This window comes from Hyposmocoma kahamanoa, unplaced genomic scaffold (assembly GCF_003589595.1).
Source record: "Hyposmocoma kahamanoa isolate Upper Pololo Valley unplaced genomic scaffold, ASM358959v1 119, whole genome shotgun sequence".
Lineage (NCBI taxonomy): Eukaryota > Metazoa > Arthropoda > Insecta > Lepidoptera > Cosmopterigidae > Hyposmocoma > Hyposmocoma kahamanoa.
In genome coordinates, this window is record NW_020653409.1 from 3,624,726 (window position 1) to 3,649,455 (window position 24,730).

Here is a 24,730-nt window from a genome sequence, read left to right on the forward strand (position 1 = left end):
ATATGCAAATGGGTTGTAACATAAATATGATTGTTATGTCGTGCTAAAAATATAATTTATCAGACGCTGCTGCAAATTTACGTCATATTATTGATACAGTCCGCTACAAACAGCGCACTGACAAAATTTAATGATTTAAGTTGAACATTTCATATTGAATCATTACGTCGAGTGATATTTTTGTTTGCAATGTTATTTAAGCACTGATCAGGAACGGATTAAGCTAGCTTGATAGAGTATGGCCTCAATCGTCGCGTATTTGACATTAATTATTTCGGACGGATGTCGGACGAAGAACGAAGTACACGGCCTTATTTATGAACATCTAGCGCGACGACGCGCGAACGGCCGCGTCAATGGCGAATCGACTTAAACACTTGCGCGTTAAGGCGATTTCGCGTTAATAAGTTTGGTGACTCCCTTAAGGGCCCGAAACAATGTAACAATCGCTATAACCTAAAAACTCGATATGATAAACCTAATATGAATATGGATGCGGTGCTAAAGACGCGTTAACAAGACAAGACAAAATATACTTACAGCGTTAATAACAAAAAACAAGTTACACAATGTATAAAAGTATGAAGATAAACGTAGAATAACACGGCGCCAAAACAAGTATTTGTACACTGTTAAATTTTACAATTTAAAAATACAATTTCACCGCGTTTAAATTATGGACTGAAGTCAGTCCATTAATCTAAATCTTAAGGACGCCAATGTGAAGTTACTAATTTAAAAAAAATGTTGCTCTGCACGAATTTTAGTAAACAGATATATTATTTGTAGTGCATGTGATAAAATATAAAATAGTTGCCAATAATAAATTGAATAGTACAGAAAAATACTTTCAATGTATTTGTATGTTTAATGTTTGGCAGGACACGGTGATTATTTTGTTTATTTTGGACTTACTTTGTTTCTATAAAAGTGTTGCAGTGCAACTTAGAGCTTTAAAACGCAAAGATCTACTGCCACTGCCCTCGTCATCCTGAGACATAGTTGATAAGTCCTATTTGCGTGTAATTTCACCAGCATCCTTCAGAACCGGAACGCAGTAATGGTCACAATAACTCTAGGCGGGAGAAATAGGTAATGTGGCAGTACTTGTCTGGACGAACTCTTTCACAAGAAACTCAACTTTTACTAAAAGCAATGATTAATTATTACAAAGAGATAATAAACAAAGAAAATAATATAAACAGTAATAGTATTGTAGTCGAACAATACAGCGTGTATCGAGTTCTTAGGTTTTCGCGATTGTTACACATAGGAAATGAAACTATTTTTCCGGATTTAAAACGCCTACATTTGTTTTTTGAAATAAACCAACGTTTCGGGTCCTTTACAGGTCCCATGGTCACGGTTGACATGGGACCTGTAAAGGGCCCGAAACGTTGGTTAGACATGGGACCTGTTTGAAAAAACAAATATACGCGATTTAAATCCGGAAAAATAGTTTCATTTCCTAAATACAGCGTCTGTTTTCACAAATAAGGGAGTCCTGAATTATGATATAAATTTAGAATTTTGTGTGAACTTCATTGACAGTACTTCCCTGGACTTCACAAGAAGCTCTACAGCTACTATCTTATGTACTAATAAATGAGGTACGATAGTACGTATAAGAAACTTCAATATATAAGTTACTTCCAACACCAAGATGAAAGAAGACAAAATAATCATCTATCTGTAAGGTGACTGACAGTCGACTCGAAGTGGCAATTTAAGTTAATAGTAATATTTAAGTTAATAGGTAATCTTAATTACTTGGTCAATAATGCAAAAGCTATTGTTACCTTTGGCGTTTGTCCGTAATAAAAAAAAAACAAAAGTCAAATATATCAAATGCCGTGACCTACACGGGACGCGGTGACGTCATAACGCCACCATTGTATTTGCAAATTTGGGCACAGTTCGAACTTGAGTCACGAACGTAAATATTGTTATCAGTTATGGGGAAAAAACATCGAAGTGAGTAATATAGTCGAGTACCATTATATCGCACTAGAAGCAAAATACTGTCGTAACATCAAAATTAGTGGAATTCAGAAACACGCTTTGAAAGTTAAAAAAAAATTAAAAGATAAATAAACGATAAACACTTGTTACTGATGTTTTGTCATATCTACTTAATTATGCCAAAATTTACAATTACGTCAATATAGCACCAAATGAGCGAAATATGTACAAGAATATTATAAGCTACTATAATATTTCCATTTTTATAAAATAAAAAGTAATAATAAAACATAAATAAACAGTTTGTCACACTAAAGTTAACACTGTCACCTGATACTTAACATATTTTATATTTATTGATAAAAATTGGCTGTAAATCTAAATATTTTTTAAGAGACGCAATGATTTCACTGGTTGAATAGACAATGGAAGATCGTTCCACGAACATCCACCATGAATTATTAATTATTTATTGATAAAATTTTGCTGTAAATCTTCCAAATAATATTTTTTTTTTTAAGAGACGCAATGATTTCACTGGTTGAATAGACAATGGAAGAGCGTTCCACGAACATCCACCCTGAATTATTTGCACACTTTAAATATTACATTTCATGTTGCCCTATATAACATTGACCTATAACGACAATAGCGTTGAATGTCACCTAGAACGAAAAATTGACAAAGAAAGATGTTTTTATTGTCTAACATATAAAGGCTTTAGTAACTCGATATACAAAATTTAGTTAAATAATTGATGTGTCTGTGTTATTATTTTGAGATTTTTGATTTGAGAAGTATGGCTGGAGTGACTCTGATGGATAAATTACGGAGCAGTGTGATAAGTGAGCGTTGTGAGAGCGGGCAAGCTGGCATGAGCCGACAAAGGCGAACTTACCATGACCAAATTGAGGCCATCCTAAAGAAGGGCCAGGACAAGAATACCCTTAACCGACGATCGTGTATGAAAGCACTGATGCGTGTTGACGAGGCATAGGATGTGTGTCAGGACCATAGCAAGTGAAGAATATTAGCAGTAGCTCCTTGTGTAAGAGTTCGTCCAGGTAAGGACTGCTACCTTATCTATTACTGCCGCCTAGCAGTAATGCGAGCATTACTGCGTTCAAGTTTAGAAGGGTAAGGGTGCTGGTGAAATTACAGGCACATGGGATTTGTTAACTTATGTCTCAGGGCGCAGTGGCAGTGCCCCTAAGATCTATGCGAGTTAAAGCTCGTGTCGCTTACCACCAGACGCACGACTTATTCGTCCTGTCACTTTGTATTATAATAAAAATAAACCTTCATCTGTATTGTTACACTCTATTATCGAAAAGCACGCACCGATCGAAACGTATACGTCAATTGCGCAAATGCTTTCAAGTACGACTAATTAGGTTCATTATACTAAGGACTTGAACAAACAACAATAATTGTCCAAGGGATAGTAATTAGAACTAATTAACGATGTATGGTGGGAGTGGGAGAACGGCTGCTTTTCAATTTCAAGGTTCGAATCCTGGCGGCATGTACTAACGACTTTTATTTCCAAGTTACGACAGTTTATTGAATGAATATCACGATGTTGTGCTACTATGATATTCATTTTTTTTAATAATAATAACAAGGCACACACTCACAGCCCCGCACTAGGGAAACCCTGTATCGCGGGTGCCATGGACACACACACATAGACAACCACAAATTACACCCAAACTCATCTGACCGTAGGCCATGCAAATATTTCTCGCGGTCAGGGAATCGAACGCGGGACTCTGTGTGGCAGTCCAGCATAGTAACCGTTCGGCCACGGCGGCAGTTTATTATTAATTACTCCACTAGTTTGTTATGCTGAAGGCGCTTGTTCGAGTCCAGCCGGACCTAAGAAATTTTTCTGTGTTGGACCTTTTATTAATACTTCGTACATTTGTAAATATTCAATGCCTCCCGCTATGAATGAAAAGTTGCAATGCCACTCAAGGCTATAAATAACAAAGATCTGAGGAGCACTGCACCCGTCACATAAAGTCGATAATTCCCATGTACCCGCAATTTCACCAGCACCCTTACCTTTCAAAATAGGAACGCAGTAATCCTCACATTGCTGTTTGGCGTTAGAAATTGTAACCAGTGATCGGTATCGGTTAAGCAAATGCTTAACTTATTTTGCCCTGTTTAACTATTTGATGTTTATCGTAGCTAATTATTATCGCTGTTACCTAACAAATCACACCGTAATTACATTTCTGAAAGGGCCTATTCCAATCACATCAATTGAGGAATCGATTGGAGCCGATAACAAAGCTTTATATCCATGCAATAAGAGCTTAACGGTACGGCTGAAGTGATAGGTGATTGATTCCCTAATTACTGATGTTAACAAAAGCTATAGATTTATAATAAATTATTTAGTTTAAAATGCTTATTACTACTTGCAATAACTATCAGTTTAAAAAAAATAAGGTAATGATTTGGCTATAATCAATAAAAAAATGATATCTCTAAAAGATATTGGCAGGACTGGCAAAAAAAAGAAAGGAGATGGAAGTGAATTAACGTGCGAAAAGGAATCTTTGGAAAATGTACGTATTTAGAGGTTTTAAGGGATTGCATTCCGGATTGCAATTAATGTATATAAAGGTTGTATTTTGAAATTATAAGCTTATACTTATAGTGACGTGTCGTAAAACAATAAAATTTAAATAATAAAAACAACACACTCAAAAAATTCAATAAAGTCACCACTTGTTTAACCAACCACTTCTCGAGACCAATTTATGGGTCATATTCCAGAACTCTACTCAATGCTCAAGTCAGGATTTGAGCAGACTTGAGTATGATTTCAAGCACTGGAAATACGACTCTAATGGCAAGGACTTGAGTATGATTTTTAGTGCTCACTGCAATACTCAAGCCCTGACTTGAGTATTGAGTCGAGTTCTAGGATACGACCCTTTGAGCTCAAATACGATGGTTCCATTGTAAGTAGTCGAGGAGTTGAGCAGTCTGCTGACTTTCCTCGTTCAAGCATCAGATCAAAGTTATCGTATTATTATAATGTCATCTGCCCCCGTGGCGTGCCGCCGCGATAAAGCTATTATATCCACATTTAGTTGTAAAATTCGAGTGATAAAACCGCAATTTTAAAATTTTATCACAACAGTTAACATGGCGACCACCGTGACGTCACATTTTTGTCGCATCGCGAGCGCCTCAACCAGTGGTTGCAAAAGAATATCGCAGTGACAAACAAGGCCGTAAAGTCACGGCTGAATTCAAAACATTTTGACAGTTCTGCACAGTAATTTTATCAACGTAAGAATTGAGCGCGTCAAACGAGAAAGAAATAAAAACCAACAAATGGATATATATAAATTATTGGGAAAAGGTGAGGAGAACATTTTTAATACTGTTTAATACATGAGATTAATTAGAAATACGTAAATAATAACTAACATAATGTAAAACATGTAAAAAGTGAACTTAATTTTTTGTATCATTGTTATCGAGGCGATGATTAAACGACAAAGATAGCTACTTGTATATACGCAACTTCATACCGTTATCCCTGTTCTTCATTACCAAATAAACTAAAGAACGAATGACTCTAGTGTGATATCTTACCGATTCAGTATGAGCAAAAAAACAATAATGGCAACATAGCTTTATCAACTGAAATAAATATGTCACGGTACGGCTTATCACACACACATTGCATGTGATATACTGCCATGTTACGTCCACAAATTTCCATAGTATATCAAATTTCAAGTCAATAGGACAGGCAGAAGTAAAACAAATAATAATATTTTTTTATGACAGAAACCCCTATACTAACTGGGAAAACACTTGATGATCTTTAAACAGCTGAACAGATGTTCATCAAACATAGCTAAGAACCATCCGAATTAAATTAGCCATCAAATAAAAAAAACGCTTTAAGATCACATCCGTTTGGGAGCTACGATACCACAGACAGACGTATGTATAGACAGATACACTGGCAAAGGCTTCAAATGTCAACTGCTCTTGCGTCGGTACATCAATAAACATTTTGCGAGTTCATGGAATTCAATCCAGGTTCACTTCAACCAAAGTGATTCAACTTGCATTGAGCGAAAAAAAGGTACAGAAATAAAGCCTAATGAAGGAACTGACACAGATTCACTGACAAAGCCTTCAAACTTATAACTTCTGCGTCGCGGGTTAGTAAACAATTATATACTCGAATTTGCTCACATTACTTCATGAAGACGTAATATTGTACACTAAAAAGGCTTCTATAACTTTTACTACCAATCTCACCAAGTAAAGTTAAAGTTGTGGCCGAGGGGTCATTGAGTAATAGTGATAGAAAGTACGCTCGGTCAACATGAATTTATTGTAGAAGTATAACAGGGAAAAGGTGAAGAAACGAAGAAAGGAAGAACAGGTAAAGTAAAGGCTGTAACAAAAACATGTACGTATAAAAACAGGTACAATAATATAAAAACACTCCCTACAGATTAGAAGTTATTGCTTATTATTATATGATTAGTGAACTTATCCCAAAGGGCCTGTATTCGTATTATTGCCGCTTAAAAGCAGTTAGGTTACATGATACGAGGATACGATTTTTCCTCTCCGAGAATTTCGATGGGAGTGGCGACTGAACGAAGCAAAGTAAGAATAATGAGGCAAAAGAATTAAAGAATTATTCAAAATTTCAAAAGTAAGTGGCCAGGAACCAGAGGAAAGGGTGATAAAAAGGTGAGACGACGATGAAAGAGGTTGCACCGCGTTTAATTTAATGTATAAACAGCCCGTTTTAGGCTTTTTTCAGTAATCTTCTTTTTCTTTTTTTATTTTATATGATTTTATTTTAATTTAATGCTTTTAATTTCGAAATCGCATCACCTTTTATGTGTTTTAAAGATTTTTTTTATCACATCATATTTTGTTCAATTATATGGTTATATCGACACATCCGTAGAACAAAGGTCTATGTGTAAGACTACTTGTTCTCAGGACATAGTACATTTCGTTCGTTCTTCTTCGCTGTGGATGTCAGATCGACCTTTGTTCGATTTTATATTTCCCAAACGAAGTAAGATATATAAATTCTCAAAATACTTTTACATAGGACTTAGTTTGAATAACGAAATTGTTCGCGTAACGTACTTATTCTCTTTTTGCTATATAATCACATCGGACTCTGTTCTTCGGATGAGTCGATATATAACAACTGTTACACTGTCCGAACCACATTTTGTTTTGACATTATGCGTCGATGAACTCTAACCCCTGAGGCACAGATTACCCCCTAGTTCAGAGGTGGAAGTTTCGCCTCCACCTTGAACACTGTTGTACAGAACGTATTTTTTTGTAATCCATGCCATGCAACGTGTTTCTGTTTTTACGAACAATAAATTTTCGTTATTATTTCTTATTGTCTCTTCTTTGCCAGGAAAGCCCTTTGAGAGGTAAAGAAGTAGAGAAGGTACAAATAGTTCCAATATCAGTTCTTTGAACAGGAGATCGTATTTACTAGACAGATCGATTTAGTGCGAGAACCTTGTTAGATGTAATTAGTTATGGTAAAAGTTTTAGATGAGAATTTACGTATACGAGTTAGAAACCGTAGATTTTACTGAGCTTTAAGGCTTTTGTTGTGGTTGGCTGGAAGTTAAGGATAAAGCTACTCGTGTTTTCAATTAGTTACGTAGAAATAAACGAAAGAAGTCAAGGATCCTACTTAATATTTTCATTGCCTACTCTTCTACTCATTTATAGCATTATACTAGCAGAGATCTGGTGAGTGTACTTAAGAAAATAAACATAAATATTTGAAAAAACACGGTCCAAAGTTTGTCGAGCACTCAAGCATGTAGTCACGACGAGTACAGCTCATCAAAATCTATTTAACTTTATTCGTACGGTATAACATCAAATTTTCCTTGCCACCGTTTTATTGCTTAACTAAAATACTTTTCTAAGTATTGAAACCATTATAATTATAATTAGAATCAATAGTACAAAGCTTAGCCATCTGAGATTTGTGATAACAATTTCTTTACCGCTTTCTTTTTAAAAGTTAATTATTACAGGCACATGGGACTTGTCAACTTATGTCTCAGGGTGACGGGCGCAGTGGCTGTGCCCCTCAGATCTTTGCGATTTATAGCACTGAATGGCACTGCAACTGTCATGGACAGACCTGTGACTTGTTCGTCCCGTCACTTGGTATTATAAAAAAAAAAGCGAAACGAGGTACCCCGTACTATCGCATTCTGATATTTAATTTTACGGTAAATGCCGTTACTGTCCGTGCAAGGGTAAAAAAATGACGTTTTCAAGTGTAAACTTTTTTTACCTACGGAACAAATATTTTTTTATTTTGATTTTGCTGATTTAACGAGGTAAAAATTAATATATGCATTGTAATTTCCATGATAGTTTTAGTAATGCAACATCGATAGTTAGTGATTGACGAATTAATGCTATCACTGATATTCCACGGATACTTATCACAATTGCAATATAATCTCATTGTCATAATTCAATTACAATGACCAGTGGTTTCAAAAGAACTATCGGACTTAGGGCCACAATGTCCGATTTTTTATTAAAGTTTCTGTTTCCATTATTGTTTTAATGTAGGTATTACCCTACATATACAAGGCCGTGTGGTGATCTTGTAATGAATTCGCGGAACTGTCTTTCCCTATTTAAGTTGTTGATTAATTAAAGGGCGTCTGACACTTACATTCGCAATAAACGCTAGACTGAGGTCGCTTGTGGAATTCAGCGGTTATTTTTAATTGTAACTGTTCTCGGAAATCGCTGACGGTGTATTGCAGCTCGTAACAAATGTACCGGTTATGTAAAGGAAAGTGTAGAATTGTGTGCTTGTGAGTTGCAATCGGGTGATTAATGCACGTTTAGGCATGTGCTTCTATATTAGGTAATTAATTAAAATACAGTAATAACCCGCGTTGCGCGATTTTCAAAATTCGCGCTAAATTACCCCGATTTACGCGGATGCATTGGTCACAGGTAGTTCTTTCTTGGTAGGACCTTTAATTTGTAATCACATTGGTCTGTTATCCAGTGAATTGTAAAAGATAATTTTTACGAACAATGTCGCCACTAGCTAAGAAAGAAGAGCGTAGAGCTTGAGTTTGGAAACGAAAACAAAAGTTTTAGAAAAAATGGGTTCGTTCGAATAGCACGTTCGTTACAATATTTAGCTTTTTATTCGATCATACCCCGTTCTATCCCTGGTAGCAGTCGTTAGGTCAAGTTAGAGACCCTAATCCTAGACCCTAGGGCGACCAAAAAGCTTTAAAACCAGACGGGCCACACAAAAAAAGAACAACCCCGTTTTCCGCGAATTTCGCTTAAGGCGATTATGAACGGAACGTATCACTCGCGTAAAGCGGGGTATTACTATATTCGCTAGGTTTTCGAAAAAGAAAGAGTTATTCGAGAAGTTTAACAAGGTTTTCGCTATTGCTACACATTGCAAATGAAATAGATTTTTTTCCGATTTTAAATCACGTATATTTTTTTCATCGACTTCAAAAAAGGAAGAGGTTTTTGTGTGTGTATCTTACGGGAATACTCCGACATTTCTGAACCGATTTCGATGGTTCTTTTTTTATTCCTATCGCCTCCTATATCCCTAGAATTTCTAGCTCGTTCCTCTCAGAGAGGCCAGCACAGCGAACGAACAGTAGTCTATAAAGGTTTAAAAATGACGTTTTCAAGTGTAAATTTATTTTACTTATGAAATAAATGATTATATTAGAAAGGTACATATACCAGAGGTGGTATCATTCATATTTGAAGAAGATATTCCACATTTAAAAGTGGCAAATAACAGAATGATTACAGTTTGTTGAATTTCACCCACTACCGGTTAGCCGATTTCAATAAAACTTGGCACATGGATTTGGGATGAATAAGTCGTGCACCTGCTGATAAACGACACGCCTAACCACAAGAGTTAGATTATAATAATAAATAAATAAATAAACAACGCACACACTCATAGCCCCGCACAAGGAAACCCAGTATCGTGGGTGCCATGGACATACATACAGATAACCACAAATTACACCCAAACTCACGAGAGAAATAAATTATTAATTCATTATTAGACAACACCCGTCATCCTGAGACATAAGTTGACAAGTCTCATGTGCCTGGAATATCACCAGAACCCTTCTAAACCGGAACGCACTAATACTCACATTACTGCTTGGCGGCAGAAATAGGTAACTGCCTCAGTGGCCGAACGGTTATCATGCCGGACTGCCACGCAGAGGTCCCAGGTTTGATTCCCGGGCCGGGAGAAATATTTGTGTGGCCTACATTTATTTCTCTCGTGAATTTGGGTGTAATTTGTGGTTATCTGTATGTGTGTCTATGTGTGTATCCATGGCAATCGCGACACAAGGTTTCCCTAGTGTGTGGCTCTGTTGAGTGTGTGTGTTGTTATTATTATTATATCATCATCAAATTTAAGAGTTATAAATACTCTTGTCGGTGGAGTCTCCAAGTTATCTCTCCTACAAGCCAGCTCCTTGACCTCCTTATACGACACGACATGTTATATAATATACATAAATTCTTAACTTTATGTTACAGGCGGGAAGTACGCGCTATATGTTTATTACTTATGATGTGACATATCAAGAACGACAGCGATTTACATTTACTAAAATTCCCTAGCATCGATTACGGTATTTTTTTTATATCGTCCATATTGTGAACATATGGACGCGATAAATTATTTCAATGTCAGTGACGTACCAGATTTCATATTTTCAAACCCAGCATGAATGGTATAGGATTGTTTGTTATTCAAAGTACTGATAGTAATTATATTATTATAATTATTATTTTGTTTGCGTTTCGACCAAATACTTTATCCAAATATTTCCGCATTATACAAAACTACGGAACAATATGAAATATCTATCCAGTATGACATATCTACAAAGGAAGCTGCGAGAGGCCATTGAAATTAAAAAGCATCCTAATTTCAACAGGGAAGATGGTTTCTCCGTACCAGGGGGTCCAGGCCCGTTCTCCGTCCGAAACAATTACAATATATTACAATAAAATCGAAAGACAATACCAAGTACAAAGCTTCATTTGCATCATGCTTCTTTTAATTTGGTGGAGTGTTACTCATTTGACAGTAATTGTTTCGGACCAATGTCGGACTGAGTACGGGAGTAGACCCCCAGTTTTGGGATCCAGTATTTCCTCTGATGAAAAATTACAAATAGACATAAACACTATTACTAATGAATAATAAGTGTAATAGGTGTACGAAGCGAGGAAGGGTGAAGAAAGACGCTTGAATCTCCGAATGCGCGCCGGCTTTTATTGAGATATTTGTATGATCGACATAGGAGACGTACTTAATCGCGCTTATCCTCGACGTTAGGTCACCGTCTCACCCGGTGGAAGTTTTAATTGATTGTAATTTATATTACTAGATAATAATAAATTAATTTCGTTTAATAATAAATGTTTATATTGCTAATATGAAATTATTTTGTAAAACATGCGTAGCCTTAATAAAAAGCCAAAAATTGGAATGTTGTTTGGAAAATTTTAAAATGAGGTATATAATTAATTAATTAATAACTTTTGTAACTATAGTGAAAAATAGGGTGGTCTGCATTAATATTAGACATAACTTGTTGATGTCTTTACCACCTCAACCGTGACCATGGGACCTGTAAAGGGTCCGAAGCGTTGGTTTGTTTAAAAAACAAATATACGTGGTTTACGTTACGGGAAAAGGACATTCCCAATGTAATCGAGATATGTTCGAGGTTACCTCTCTCCACGCCTCCGTCAAAAAGGCCGAGTTAACGGGCATGTATGAAAAGAATGATTAGGAGTGGAAGAGGCGAAGGTTTGTCAAGAGCGTAGCAGGCGGAGGTCAATGCTGTTTTATAAGATTTTCTTCAACAAATATCAGTAAAAACGAACTATGTGAAAACGCGTATGCAAGGTTTTACAGTATGTACTCGTTTGTATGTGTTACGGGAAAAGGTACGTTAATATCTGCAATTAACAGCTATCAAATAATATTTAAACCTTGGGAGTTTTTATTACTCGTACAGAATGTACCTAAAGGCAAGTAGTTAAAAATTATAAGGGCGATTAAATTGCATTAAAATATTTACACGTTAGATGATGGTAATAATAACGTTCCGGACAACGACATGAATTCCAGACCGGAACCAATTTAGAATTTACAAAATTGGTCCTAACGGGAATCGTATCCGCGACCTCCTCAACTGCAAACCGTTGCGCCATCGTGGTCGTCAAATAAACAGTAATATTTCACTTTCTGTTATCAAATTAATATGAGAGAAATGTAACAAAAATGTTAATCGTTTTCTAGGAATTATTTGGCGGCATATGTACACAACTATCATTTCGTATATATCATTCGTATCGTATATGTCATTTCGTATACGCTTGTCATGTACCTCTCAGATCGTATGGGACAGGATAAATAATCTTGGCAGAGAGAAACCCGATCACGAGAAACTATAAGCACTTGTAGGTTTGAATTTAGTTGAACGTATTCTTGTGAAAATGGATACCATAGAAGTACAACGTGAGGGTAAACAAGTAATGTTTTTGTAAAGACCGTTCTAGGGATCGTACGCATTGTTTCCTTAGCGCATTTCCACTAACACAATGCGAAGAAACTTGAAGTTTACAAACTGCGCATTAGGTGCAATAGTAGACGAGGTTTTTGTTGCATTTTTTAAATACATACCGTGACCATAGTATTTTGATTCCACCCTGGTTATACGGACCCGTATATCGACTGTGAACTGGCAATGGGTACTATCTCCATTTTGACAACTTTACAGGTGAACAAAAAAAAAATTATAAATATTTATATTATTTAAGTTTTTAAATATTTATATTACACATACATATATGTATGTACACTACGTATTTTTATTTAACAACGAGATGCTATATAAATGACACAAACAATTTTTTTCTTCAACCTGTAAAGTTGTCAAAGCTGAGATAGTACCGGTTGCCAATTCACAGTCGATATACAGGGCGGCATTTTTGTGCTAGCATTAAAATGATAAAAACATGGCATATTTTTTACGCACACACTCATAGCCCTGCACCAGGGAGACCCTGTATCGCGGGAACCATGGACACACACGTAGACAACCACAAATTACACCTAAACTCACGAGAGAAATAAATGTCGACCACACAAATATTTCTAATGGCCGGGGAATCGAACTCGGGACCTCTGCGTGGCAGCCCAGCATGGCAACCGTTCGGCAGTCAAATTACTGTTATAAATAAACCTAACAACTCGCGCAATAAAAAAATTAATTTAACAGCAGTAGAGCTCCTTGTGAAAGAGTTCGTCCAGGGAAGTACAACCACCTTACCTATTTCTGCCGACAAGCAGTAATGTGAGCATTACTGCGTTCCGGTTTTGAAGGGTAAGGGTGCTGGTGAAATTACAGGCACATGGGACTTGTCAATTTATGTCTCAGGGTGACGGGCGCAATGAGAGTGCCCCTCAGACCTTTGTGATTTAAAGCTCTGAGTGGCACTGAAAACGGGAGATGTCCTGTAGCGAAATGGGTGGAAGACATTGTCAAAGTTGCGGGCAGTAGATGGGTGAGACTATCACAGGATCCTCGTGGATGTAACAAACTACGGGAGGCATATACCCAGCTGTGGGTGAAGTCGAGCAGTGGATGATAATGATACTTGATGGGCCTAAAGCGTGTTATTATATTTAGTAGATTTGAATGTACTAAATGTAATGTGTGTTATTCCCATTGTAGTTTGTGGGGTCTTAGAAGGTTAGCAGGTTATTATTTCTGTATTGCAATTATTAATGTAAAATGTAACCGCTGCGTTATCTTGTCAGATCGTCACTAGATTATACCTACCATTTAAATCCTCGTGAATAAACTAATAGAAGGTTCATTTGTTTTAAATTGAGACAACAATAGAATAGTTACGTGTAAGAGAAAAAAAGTGGATAACAATGTCATCTAGAGTAAACAGGTTGCTTGGTTATTTACGAACGAAAAATGTGACCTGCTAGAAAATTAGTGAATTGCTTCAATTAGGTTGCTAAAATACGACTTAGTAGTAAATGAGTAAATTACTTTATTTACGTTGTGAAAATGTGACTTGCTAGATATTGAAATAATTGCTCTAATTTACTACAAAACTGCATGGAGTAAGGGCGCGTTCCCATAATGTCGTAACGTTTTATTTATTGTTGGACGACTATCGCGTCTAGCCTGTTCCCATATCGCAACTATCTGTCGTGATTGTGATTTGGCCGGATATCGGATATCCGGCGAGCACCGAAGCTGGATAGCCGGATATCTTACCCACTACCAAAAACACGTCGCGACCGGTTTACAGCGCGCGTTGCCACGATTGATTGATTAGTGAATGATTGCACTTTCACATTGACGATTTGATTTGTTGTGGTTGGTTTTTACAAAAACGTTTAATTTATTCAACAATGCAAACTAATACATAATAGAAAAATGTAAACAGTGAAATTCATAGCAAATTTGGCAATATTTTAATATCAGTACGGTTTGTTTGTCGTGCCGAATGCAAATTTCTCGTCGTGGTGAAGGACAAAAAACAATTACATCATTCTTTGGCTATGTTAAAATGTCTAGTTGTTATAAGTATAAGCCTAGCAGTTGATATGATAGTTTGTTTGTTATCTAACTAATTCCAAGCCTTGATATTAGATTTACCAAAAAAATTAATCTACTTACCGTTTCATTATTGTGGGTACATATTGTATTTGAAAACAGTTCAAAACGATAGTGATCGCGATCCTTTCATTTGGTCTTCTGTCAATACAAATAGTACTTAAAATTTAACAAAGTTTGCAAGAGTTTATTGTGAAAAAGTGTCTTCTGAAGCTGGTCATGTTTATGAAAATAAATAGCAACTTTTACCACATAATGCAGAAAAAACTGGTCTTCATCCACCATAACTTGTCTGTATTGAAATTGGAGTACTAAATATATAGATAGTGTTATCTAATTTCATAGTTCATTCAGTTACAAGTAATAAACAGATTGTCAACGATCCCGTAGTTTCTTTTTATCCTGTTACTATCACATTTAATCAATAAATCAATTTATTTGGCGTATTAATTATTAATTTTTCTCGGTTTTAAACATCCGGCCGGATACTGGTCTACTGTACCGGATAGTTACCGGATATCCGTTTCATCTCTAGTACCAAAACCGTTGTGTAATTCGGTTCAATTAAATTCTATTCCAACTTTGTTTGACATGCAATAACAACTTCTGGAACTTTTAAAATATTGTCAGGTGTATAATCTCAGTACAGAGTACTAAAAAAATCGATTGATATCGGTTACCGGAAAGTGCGCGAAACCGAGTTCATCCCCTAATTTGCCACCCTTAAAGGTGGAATATTTTCTTCAAATTTAAATAGAACCACTACCGAGGTTACAGTCAAGAGCACGGGGGAGGCATGTGGCGTAACACCAGTCACAACTTGTTCGTTCTGTCACATGATATCATAACCAAAATTATACAGTTGAAACTACCAATTTTGAAATCTTGGATTTTCACTATTGTCACTTGTGTTACTGTGGTTAAAGGAAGCACGATTAGAGAATAAACAACTATTTTTAATTGTTACACATAGGTAATGAAACTGATTCTTCAGAGAGTTAGCTGTGACCATGGGACATGTAAAAGACCCGAAACGTTGGTTTATTTACTACTAAATAATATACGAAACTTCAGTTGATATTCATTGTATCACAAGGGCAATATGAAAGTTCATAAAATAATGTTAAGTACAGCCATCACAGGGCACCGCAATGCGTTTGATAGAAAATCAATTTCATTCTTATTAAACTAAAATAATAATAAAAAAAATGACATGAAATGCAATATCAAATTAGAGTTAAAAATTATAAGGTAAAAAAGTAATTTTAAATAGTTATTTAAAGTATTAATAATATAAATTAACTGAGTATCAAAATTAAAATGATATGGATTCAACTAACAACTATTATAACAGTTATTATAATATTATCTACCATCTTATTTATTAACATTATTTACTGTCTCGAAAAATTCTTGCAACGTGTAAATACACTTTTGGACCAACTATTTTGTAAGTTTTATTAAATTCTGTTGGATAGTTGAAAATTAAACGACATTGAATGAGGTTCAACGCTTCATAATACACTATTTAAAAACAAAATACGATTCAAAGACTCCGAAGTCTTATCCCAAGTTACAGCTTACGTTGAATTCAAATTACGTTTTCTTGAAATCTCTTGTGGTCAACAACTCTCTTTGAAAGTGCTGCGGTATATTTCCTATGCAAACAGCGTATTTCATAGTCTCTACTACAGACTATAAAAACTAGTTTATTGTGTGAACCGTTTTCTTGCTTGCTTGTTTACTAAGCCTTTGTAATAAACAATCAGTTACATAAAGCAGGAGTAAAGAAAATTTTCCTTTTATAGGAAATGAATCCATTTTTTTTCGAATCTAAATAGCGTACATTTGCTTTTTTTAAACAAACCCGACGTATCGGGCCCTTTACAGATCTCATGGCCACGGTTGACTGAGATAGTAAAGCCAACAAAGCCAGCCACCAGTTACGTTTAATGTTAATCCAAACTGCCATATTTTTCACTACAAATACAAAATAAATACCTTATTTTTAAACTTCCTCAAATTCCTACCGAAAATCGAACTCGCGACCTACAGCGTTAACAGTGCATACCACGTCATAGTTAAAAAAAAATCGTATTTATGAAGTGTAAAGCAAATCCTACACGAGTTCAACATATGTGGAGAAGGATTACGCACAAAAAAATCAGGTAGAAATGTGACCGAACATTTAAGAGTCAATAGCAAAAAAAAATGCAAACACATGGCTAAAAGCTCACTACGCGAAATCAAGACTTTCTATTTTTTGTAGACGCACAAAAATCCGCTTCTTTTGTCATGTCGAAAAGACCAAATTAACTTGTCTTAAAATTGTCAGACTACAATGAAATATCGATCTGGCATGCCGACGTCGATAGACATTCATTGCAGTCTCAATTAGAATTTAATTTCGACATTTCCATTATCTTGAAGTTTAAGAGGCTGGTCGAAATTCATATTCGTCTTAAGTAAGTCAACAAAAAGGTACATTATTTTATACTACATAAATTTACATACTAGACTGACCTTTTAACATCAGCAGGAGGTTCGGCTTCTATAGGTGGTGGAGGTGGCGGCGGTGGAGGGGGAGGTGGAGGAGGCGCGCTCATCGGCGGGCTTGCCATCACAGGCGGCGGCGGAGCATCGGGGGCATCAGACAAAGGAGCTTCCAACTCCACATCTGGCAACTCTTCGAGATCAGGTAGTTCCACTTCCGCCAACGCAGGCTCGGCTAACATCATCGCGGCTACGGGGGACGTGACCACTGAAGGTGCGATGGATCCATCACTGGTGATCGAGAACTGTACATCGCCTGCTATTCCCGGCAAATGTGGTAGATCTAGAGGCATTTCAAGTTCTGGCACCTAACAACAAAACGATGTCAGTCAGTAGGGTAAGCAAGCTTTCGTTTTTAGACATAACATTATTTTAAAATTACTTATTTATATTCTATGTATTTCTTGGGCTAATTAGTTGTTTATAAGAAACAAAATAACCGCGTTGTAAAAACAAACAATTCACATAAAACGAAAATGCTCAAGAGGATCAAGGATCGCTGCCAATCTGCCGTCCAAAAGAAAATTGTTTGCAGAGTAATGCAGAGTTTAAATAGTGGCACGTGGATTGGAGATCGATCGCGCGATACGCAGCAATCCAAGATTGATTTTTATCTAGGATAGGAGATACACACATCAAAAAAAGTTTGCGATCACTTCGAAAAACTGAAATCTTTTTTGTTACTGTAGATTATGTTATGATTTTTTCTTCTTTTTAGATTCTTTATTTAAAAATAAATTAGAACATAAAACAATGACCCCGTTCAATTGTTTTTTCATATAAAAAGGCTTTCAGTCCTAGCTTACGCTCATTCAGAAATCTGATTTAGTCAATTATAAGCGATTCAAGATATTTTTCGCGGAAATTGTGATTGAAAAAATGCCAAGAGGATTATCAGAGGTTTTACGAGCTAGAATAGTAACTTTGAGGGAAGAAGGATACACCACGAGAGTAATAGCACGCAGACTTGCTATATCCCAATCCTGTGTCGTGGCTACGTTGCAGAGGTATCACGGAATGGGGAATTTAGCTGACCGACCCCGCAGCGGTCGCCCAACTGTTTTGACAGCTGCCCAAAAGCACTATATTAGATTGCTGGCAGCCCGTGATCCAACAATCAACGCCACTAAAATAAAAGCAGAAGTCAGGGCCGCCTCTGGGCTTGAAGTTAGCACGCAGACCGTTCGCAATTGCTTGCACCAGGCTGGATTACGAGCACGGAGGTCTTGGCGAGCTTCGCTCAATTCCCGGCAACGTCAACAACGAAGATTGCAGTGGGCTAGACTTCGGCAAAATGAAGAAGGTGAGGACGAAAACATTTGGCAAAACTGTCTCTTCGTTGACGAATCCCGAATCAGCACTCATCCAGATAACCGACGTGTCCGTGTCTGGAGAAGACCAGGCGACCATGAAAGACAAAGAACTGCCACTGGAACAGTTCAGCAAGGCGGAAAATCGGTGTCCTTTTGGGGTGGCATTATGATTGGAGCTAGAACGCCTTTGATCCAGTATCGGGGCTTCATGACAGCAGACATGTACAAAACAGTTGCTATTGATGATATCGTCAGACCATTCCGAGTAAACCATGGGCACCAATTTGTACTGGTCGATGATAATGCGCCCGCACATCGAGCTCAACGAGTCAATGCAGCTCTTCAAGAATACGATATCACACGATTAGACTGGCCTGCCGGCTCGCCCGACTTAAACCCAATAGAGCACGCGTGGGATGCTCTTAAACGAGCAGTATGGAACCGTGAGCCACATCCCCAGACAGTTCCAGAGCTCAGGGAAGCCGCTATTGAAGAATGGGATAGGTTACCCCAGGAAATTGATCCTCAGCATGCCCAGGAGGATCTTCGCATGTATTCGAGCCAGGGGAGGAGTTATTTTATATTGAATTCACACCTTTTAATAATAAATTGTTGTTTAAGTTTAATTAAACAGTCTTTTTCTTTCTATGAAATTTCTATCACTATTACATTATGATTAATGGCTCAATTTTTTTAAATAAATAATAAAAAATAGTTTTATATTTTAATTTCAAACAGGGTATTCCTATTTAAAGAAAGCATACAACATAGATTTTTTCTTGATAAAGTTAAATTTAAAGAATTATAGGAGATTATGCTATTGATCGCAAACTTTTTTTGATGTGTGTACATTTATGGGCATTAAAGCGCAGGATCTCTATGCGAGAATAGCGGTATCTCGCGCTTTATGTCACTCTCGCGCAAGTCGCGCCCTGTTGTCCTAGCCCGATAGATTTCTGTAAAAAACGGAATGGAAAAGGATAGACAAATGATAACTTACCATTCCCATCCCGGGCGCATATAAATATTCATCGACTTCGCGCTTCAAAACGTCTCTCTTCATAATTGAGGACGGGGCATCTTCCAAGAGGCTTTTGTTTTGGACAGCGGCAACTTTCGGCGCATACGTCGGCACCTTGCTGGTGGTGCCCAGATACGGGCTTTCATCTGTGTTGAAAACTAATAACTCGCCCACAGTCGACAAGTCGTCGATTACAGAGTTCAAATCGAAATCTGGCTTAGGTTTAGGGTTCCTCCGTTGGGCCACTTTGACATGATAGAAATGTAGTTTTTCCTACAATCAGAATTACTAATTACATTTAAATGAACAACGCAATACTTCACGACTAACGTAATGGACAAATACAGCAGCAATATACCTGTATTCCCTTCTCATGCGCCTGTCCTTGAGTCTTTCCACTCAGGACTACTTTCTGAGGCTCATGGTGGTATCCGTCTAAGCCAAAAACGGATTCATAGTGTTCATGCGCAATTGAAGCAGGATATTTCGCACTTGAGAATACTTTAATAGCTTTTTGCATTCCCGTGAGCTTTTCCACTTTATTCCTTGAAATTTCTATCCTTTCATTCAGCTTCGTTGTTTTTTCCATGTTCTGGTTAATTCGGCTCATTAATTGAGCAAAAACATCATCAACAATCCCACTGAGATTGTCTAACGTATCAGCAATTTGGAGAATAGTTTCTTCCGTATTCAAATCACTTGGTATCAAATTTACTTTATAAATCCCCTCCATTGCTAACAAGGTCAGATTACAATTACTGAAACAATATCACAAATTGTGATTTATTTGACTAGTTACTCATTAAGAAGTTTAGGAATTCAATAAATAAAATCTTACCTAAAAGTTTTCCTAAGATCGCCTAAATAAATAAATTAATAAGGCACGACAATTATCACTAGACAACACATCCACATTCTTGAGTGAAAATAAGTCCAATTTTAAAACACATTTAGTTAATTATATTGATTTACAGTTCCGTCACTATTTACTCTATTTATATCAGTACCGTGTACTATCTTACGCTATCGTTTAGTTCAGTTTTTGGAGGGATTCGTGGTGGGTGAACTCGCTAGTATCGAATGTAAATTATCGTTGGCAGGGTCGGTACTCCACGAGAAGCGACAGTATGCATCTGGGGACATAGTGGGGTCCAAGATCGCCGACTCGTCAGGCTGAGTGCCCGATATTATGTTATTGAGGTGCTTGTTTATAACCGCGTCTCCGGGACTCACGTAACCACTAGAAGCAGGCGGTTTCAATGGCACTGTGTTTCTCACATTCGGCTTATGACTAGGCAAGGAATCGAGAGATTGCAGCTGAATGTAGCTGCTGTCTGCGCCTGGTTTTGTTGGCGTTGGCAAGAAAGGCATTGTCGGCAAGCTCTCCGACCCAAAAACTGATGGACCCAATTTAGGAAATTGTAGAGCTGATCGCGCTTGTATGTCTTCGGCGCGCACGTACCCCGACGGAGGCTGAGACTGGGTCGTTCCACCGTCGACAGAGAATATGGGTGGCGGAAGCCCCGCCATTACATAGCTTGATGTAGTAGGTTGAACTACTGGTTTTTGTGGAACGGCTTTAAGCGGCGTGGGCACAGTCTGGACATAACCCGTCCCAGGACTGACTACAGGCTGAACATATCCCGTTACCATATTTTTCTTAAATGAGTTGTCTCCGAAGTAAGGTGAATTGTTGCTAGAGCTACTAGAATCAGAATTTGACGAGGTTGCTTCCTCTTGATCCGCAATATTAGTGTCATCATCTTTGCGTGGTTCCACCACTAACCGCAAAGAGGATTGCGATCCGTCATCGGAAGTTGAGCTCTGGCGTTCAATTGGTCCATGAGAGGCATCTGATAAAACAGTACTATCGGTGTGGTCACTAGAGCCACAATTATTATCAGTGTTCTTAATTTCAGGTGAAGAAACTGTACTTTTAGTATTCGGTAATAACAAAATGGCATCTGACATTGGTTTTTCATCTTTTTCTGATGGATATAAACCAGTGAATGGGTATTTAGTCATATCTTTTTCAGGCACAAAAAGACCTTTCGGGAATTCTGGTTTAATATCTCCCATTTTCTTGATTTTCTTGTACGTTTTTAATATAGCACAACACATTCCAACAAATGCAATAATGCCCATGATGATGAACAGCAGGAATAAGTTGTCTCTACCAGTACAATAGACTACACTCTCGTTACTCCAATCTCCAAAATGCGCCAACACTTTGACTTCATTAACCTCATCAAGAATAACTTGTGATGAATCAGTTAAAGCACCATGGTACTGAGCTTCATCAAAATTTACTGCTCTGACCTGATAGGTCTCATTTTGAAGTCCTCCCTCACAAAACTTCACTTTAATATTGGTTTCAGAAATATTCAATATGGTCTCGTAAACAGCGTCTTTCAGAATTCTGACCTGGTAAAGATCTACAGTCCCTCCAGGAAACTCTGGTGGTGCCCATGACAGGCGATTGTCGTCATATTGAAGAATCTTTAATTTGCTAGGAGGTCCAATTTTGGTTCTCACAAAGACAGGATCAGTTGGTTCTGAGCAGGCATCAATTCCTTCATTACAAGCTTTTAAACTGAAGGAATAATTGGTGAAAGGGTGTAATTTGTCTAATACCACGTGCCTTCGAGATCTTGCAGAATATTTATCTTCCTTGTTATCTTCATATTTAATTTCCTGTATTTTTGTGCCATAGTTATAGATAACATACTTAATTTTACTTATGTGGCCATTTAAGTGTTGTGGTGGGTCCCATGAAATATCTAAACTAGTAATATTGACTTTTGTTATTTTCACATTCATCGGCTTTGTTGGAGCATACTCTAAAGTTGTAATACGCACTGTTGTATTTTCTATGATTTTTAATCCATAAATAGTATTTAAAGCCATTGTGAACTGGTATGTTGTGTATGGTCTTAATCCAGTTACTGTCACTTCCATCTGTTTCGGATTATTGATAATATATGGAGCCAAAGAGCCAAATGTGTTATCACAATGAACACTTGTCCCTATTACTGGACAATAGGTTATATTATATCCATTTATAATACCTTCTTTGAGAGTACAGTCCATAGACCATTTTAGCTTCACAGAAGTTGTTCCTGGGGCATCATGATCAATGAAACGTATTGGTATTTCGAACATTGCAATGCCATCCTTTGATATATCACATTTCGCCCACACCATTCCGCTAGTACCACTTCCTTTATTTGCAGATATTGCAAACTGATATCTGTAATCCCTAGGCAAGTTAATTATGTGTTTATTAATATCGGGATTGAGAACTGTGAAGTTTATGCGCCCACTGCAAATGTTTGTAGTATTATGGTGACACCAAAATAAAGTATAGTTATCAATGTTGCGAATCCCAGCCCATGATAATTCATAAGTTCCATTTTCATATGCAAGTTTGGTAAATAAAGTAAGGCGTAAAGAACGCGTCTCTTTTTCAGGTGGGATGTACAAATAGCTGCTGTTTTCAGATGACCCCTGTTCATTGTATGACTGAACTTCTACATGTAAGGCCTCCATAGATTCATCCTGCAGATTTAAATAGCCCAAGCTTTTATTTTTATCAGGCCAGTATGTTCTTGGTGCAGATGTCTCCCGATACACAATTATCTTATATGTAAAGTTAGCACCAGCTTCTTCATATTCTTCCAATTGTTTCCAGTATACAAAGAGCAGTCTTCGACCCTGAAATTGGTTTTGGTCAAAGGCCCCAGCAATCATTTCCGGTGGTCTCCTAGGTCGCTCACTACTTGTATAGAAAACAACACTACTAAACTCAGACCAGAACTCATCACTTTTAGCAGCTTTCGGTTTGATGTACACTCTTACTCCATAAAGCATGTGAGCATATGGGAGGGTCAAGTTGAACATGTAAACATACTTACTATTGCTTACTTTTGGCAACAAACCACTTGTGTTTACAACCCTGAAGTACTTTTTGTCATCAATCTTTGCAATTTGATATTCTATCTTATGGTCCACCCCTTCGTGCAAAAAATCATTAATGTTTATAGGTAACTGCCACCTGAGGAGCACTCTATGAGGGGTCACAGTGAGATTGGTCAAGTTCATAGGGGGATCTGGTTTCACAATAGAATAATGGTTAATGGTAAAGTTTTGTGTGTTGTTTCCAAACTCATTGTGAGCTTCTAGAATAAAATCCAATTTTTCATCTTGCTGCCTGTATCGAGGATGACTAGTTGTGTTCCAGTAACAATACCGTAAAAGTGTTTTCTCAAGCTGTGTCGGTATACATGGTAGTAATTTTGCATTGTTTCTAATTACTTGCGTCAACTTGTATTTAGTGAATATAATGAAATCAGGAGATGTCCACGAGCAGTTCAACACCTCAAAATTCAATGAGATGCATTTGAAATCTAAAACATTTTTAGGCGGGGAGGCCACTATTACAGTTTTCACCACATTCTGGTTGGTTTCCTTGTTCTTGCAGTAGTATATTTTATTTCTGACATGCTCCTTGGGTGTCTCAGTGTACATAATAGTAGTGTCGTTCACAGGAATCGTCGACAGTTCTTTGCCACTGTGGGTGATTTTGAGATGACTGCGATTGTAATTAGGGCCGGCGATGCAATATATTGTTAAATTATCGCCAAAGCGAACATAGCTGTCACCTTCAGGGTCTATTGATACACTACTCTTGAGGTCCCCAGCTGCAACACATCTCGATACGATGCAAAGACACACAACTGCGCTCCAAATCCATAATATGCACTGATATCTCGAACCACTGCACTTGGTCCTGTTGTGGATATCTAGACAATGATTTGCCATAACTACCATTTGTTTATCACACCATTACGACTTAATGTTATATTCGTCGTTCCGACAAACTTAATGAAGAGATAAATTCTTGTTTTTTGTCAAGCGTATGGCGCGACACGGTGACACACACTGACTGCGATTGAACGAATACGTAGACCTTCAGCGTGCACTTGTGTCTACAGCTACCCGGCAAGCTTTACTACACTAAAGTGTACCCAAACGCACTAACTACTATTTAGATGACGATTTTGTATAAATTACGCTAACGAAAGTGGCTTGGAGTACATACTTACACTAAAACTTTTATTTTTCCCTTAATC

The 24,730-nt window shown here is 37.2% G+C and overlaps 2 protein-coding genes across 3 annotated transcripts in view; both read right to left on the reverse strand.

The window, feature by feature from the left end:
• LOC113240074 (WASH complex subunit 1-like) overlaps window positions 1–20,572 on the reverse strand; it is a 53,480-nt gene extending 32,908 nt beyond the window's left edge. The window contains exons 1-4 of the mRNA XM_026477282.1: window positions 20,437–20,572; window positions 19,957–20,356; window positions 19,578–19,871; window positions 17,235–17,572 (exon numbers count right to left, since the gene is read on the reverse strand). Coding sequence (XP_026333067.1) covers window positions 17,235–17,572; window positions 19,578–19,871; window positions 19,957–20,331 — 1,007 coding nt within the window. The 5' untranslated portion in view covers window positions 20,332–20,356; window positions 20,437–20,572. The remainder of the gene's footprint in view (window positions 1–17,234; window positions 17,573–19,577; window positions 19,872–19,956; window positions 20,357–20,436) is intronic.
• LOC113240073 (cytokine receptor-like) lies at window positions 20,476–24,683 on the reverse strand. Of its 2 annotated transcripts, XM_026477281.1 has the most exons (2): window positions 24,067–24,215; window positions 20,476–23,836 (listed from the first exon to the last, which is right to left on the reverse strand). In XM_026477281.1, exons 1-2 carry the CDS (start codon window positions 24,098–24,100, stop codon window positions 20,634–20,636), a joined length of 3,237 nt encoding a protein of 1,078 aa, XP_026333066.1. In that variant the 5' UTR covers window positions 24,101–24,215; the 3' UTR covers window positions 20,476–20,633. The 2 variants fall into 2 exon arrangements, with proteins under 2 accessions (XP_026333066.1, XP_026333065.1); XM_026477280.1 differs by having other exon boundaries at window positions 20,477–24,683.
• Window positions 24,684–24,730: the final 47 nt, after the last annotated feature.

Bases quoted from the DNA above. Each gene is read 5' to 3' on its own strand.
- LOC113240073 (XM_026477280.1), bottom strand. From the start codon at position 24,428: ATGGTAGTTATGGCAAATCATTGTCTAGATATCCACAACAGGACCAAG.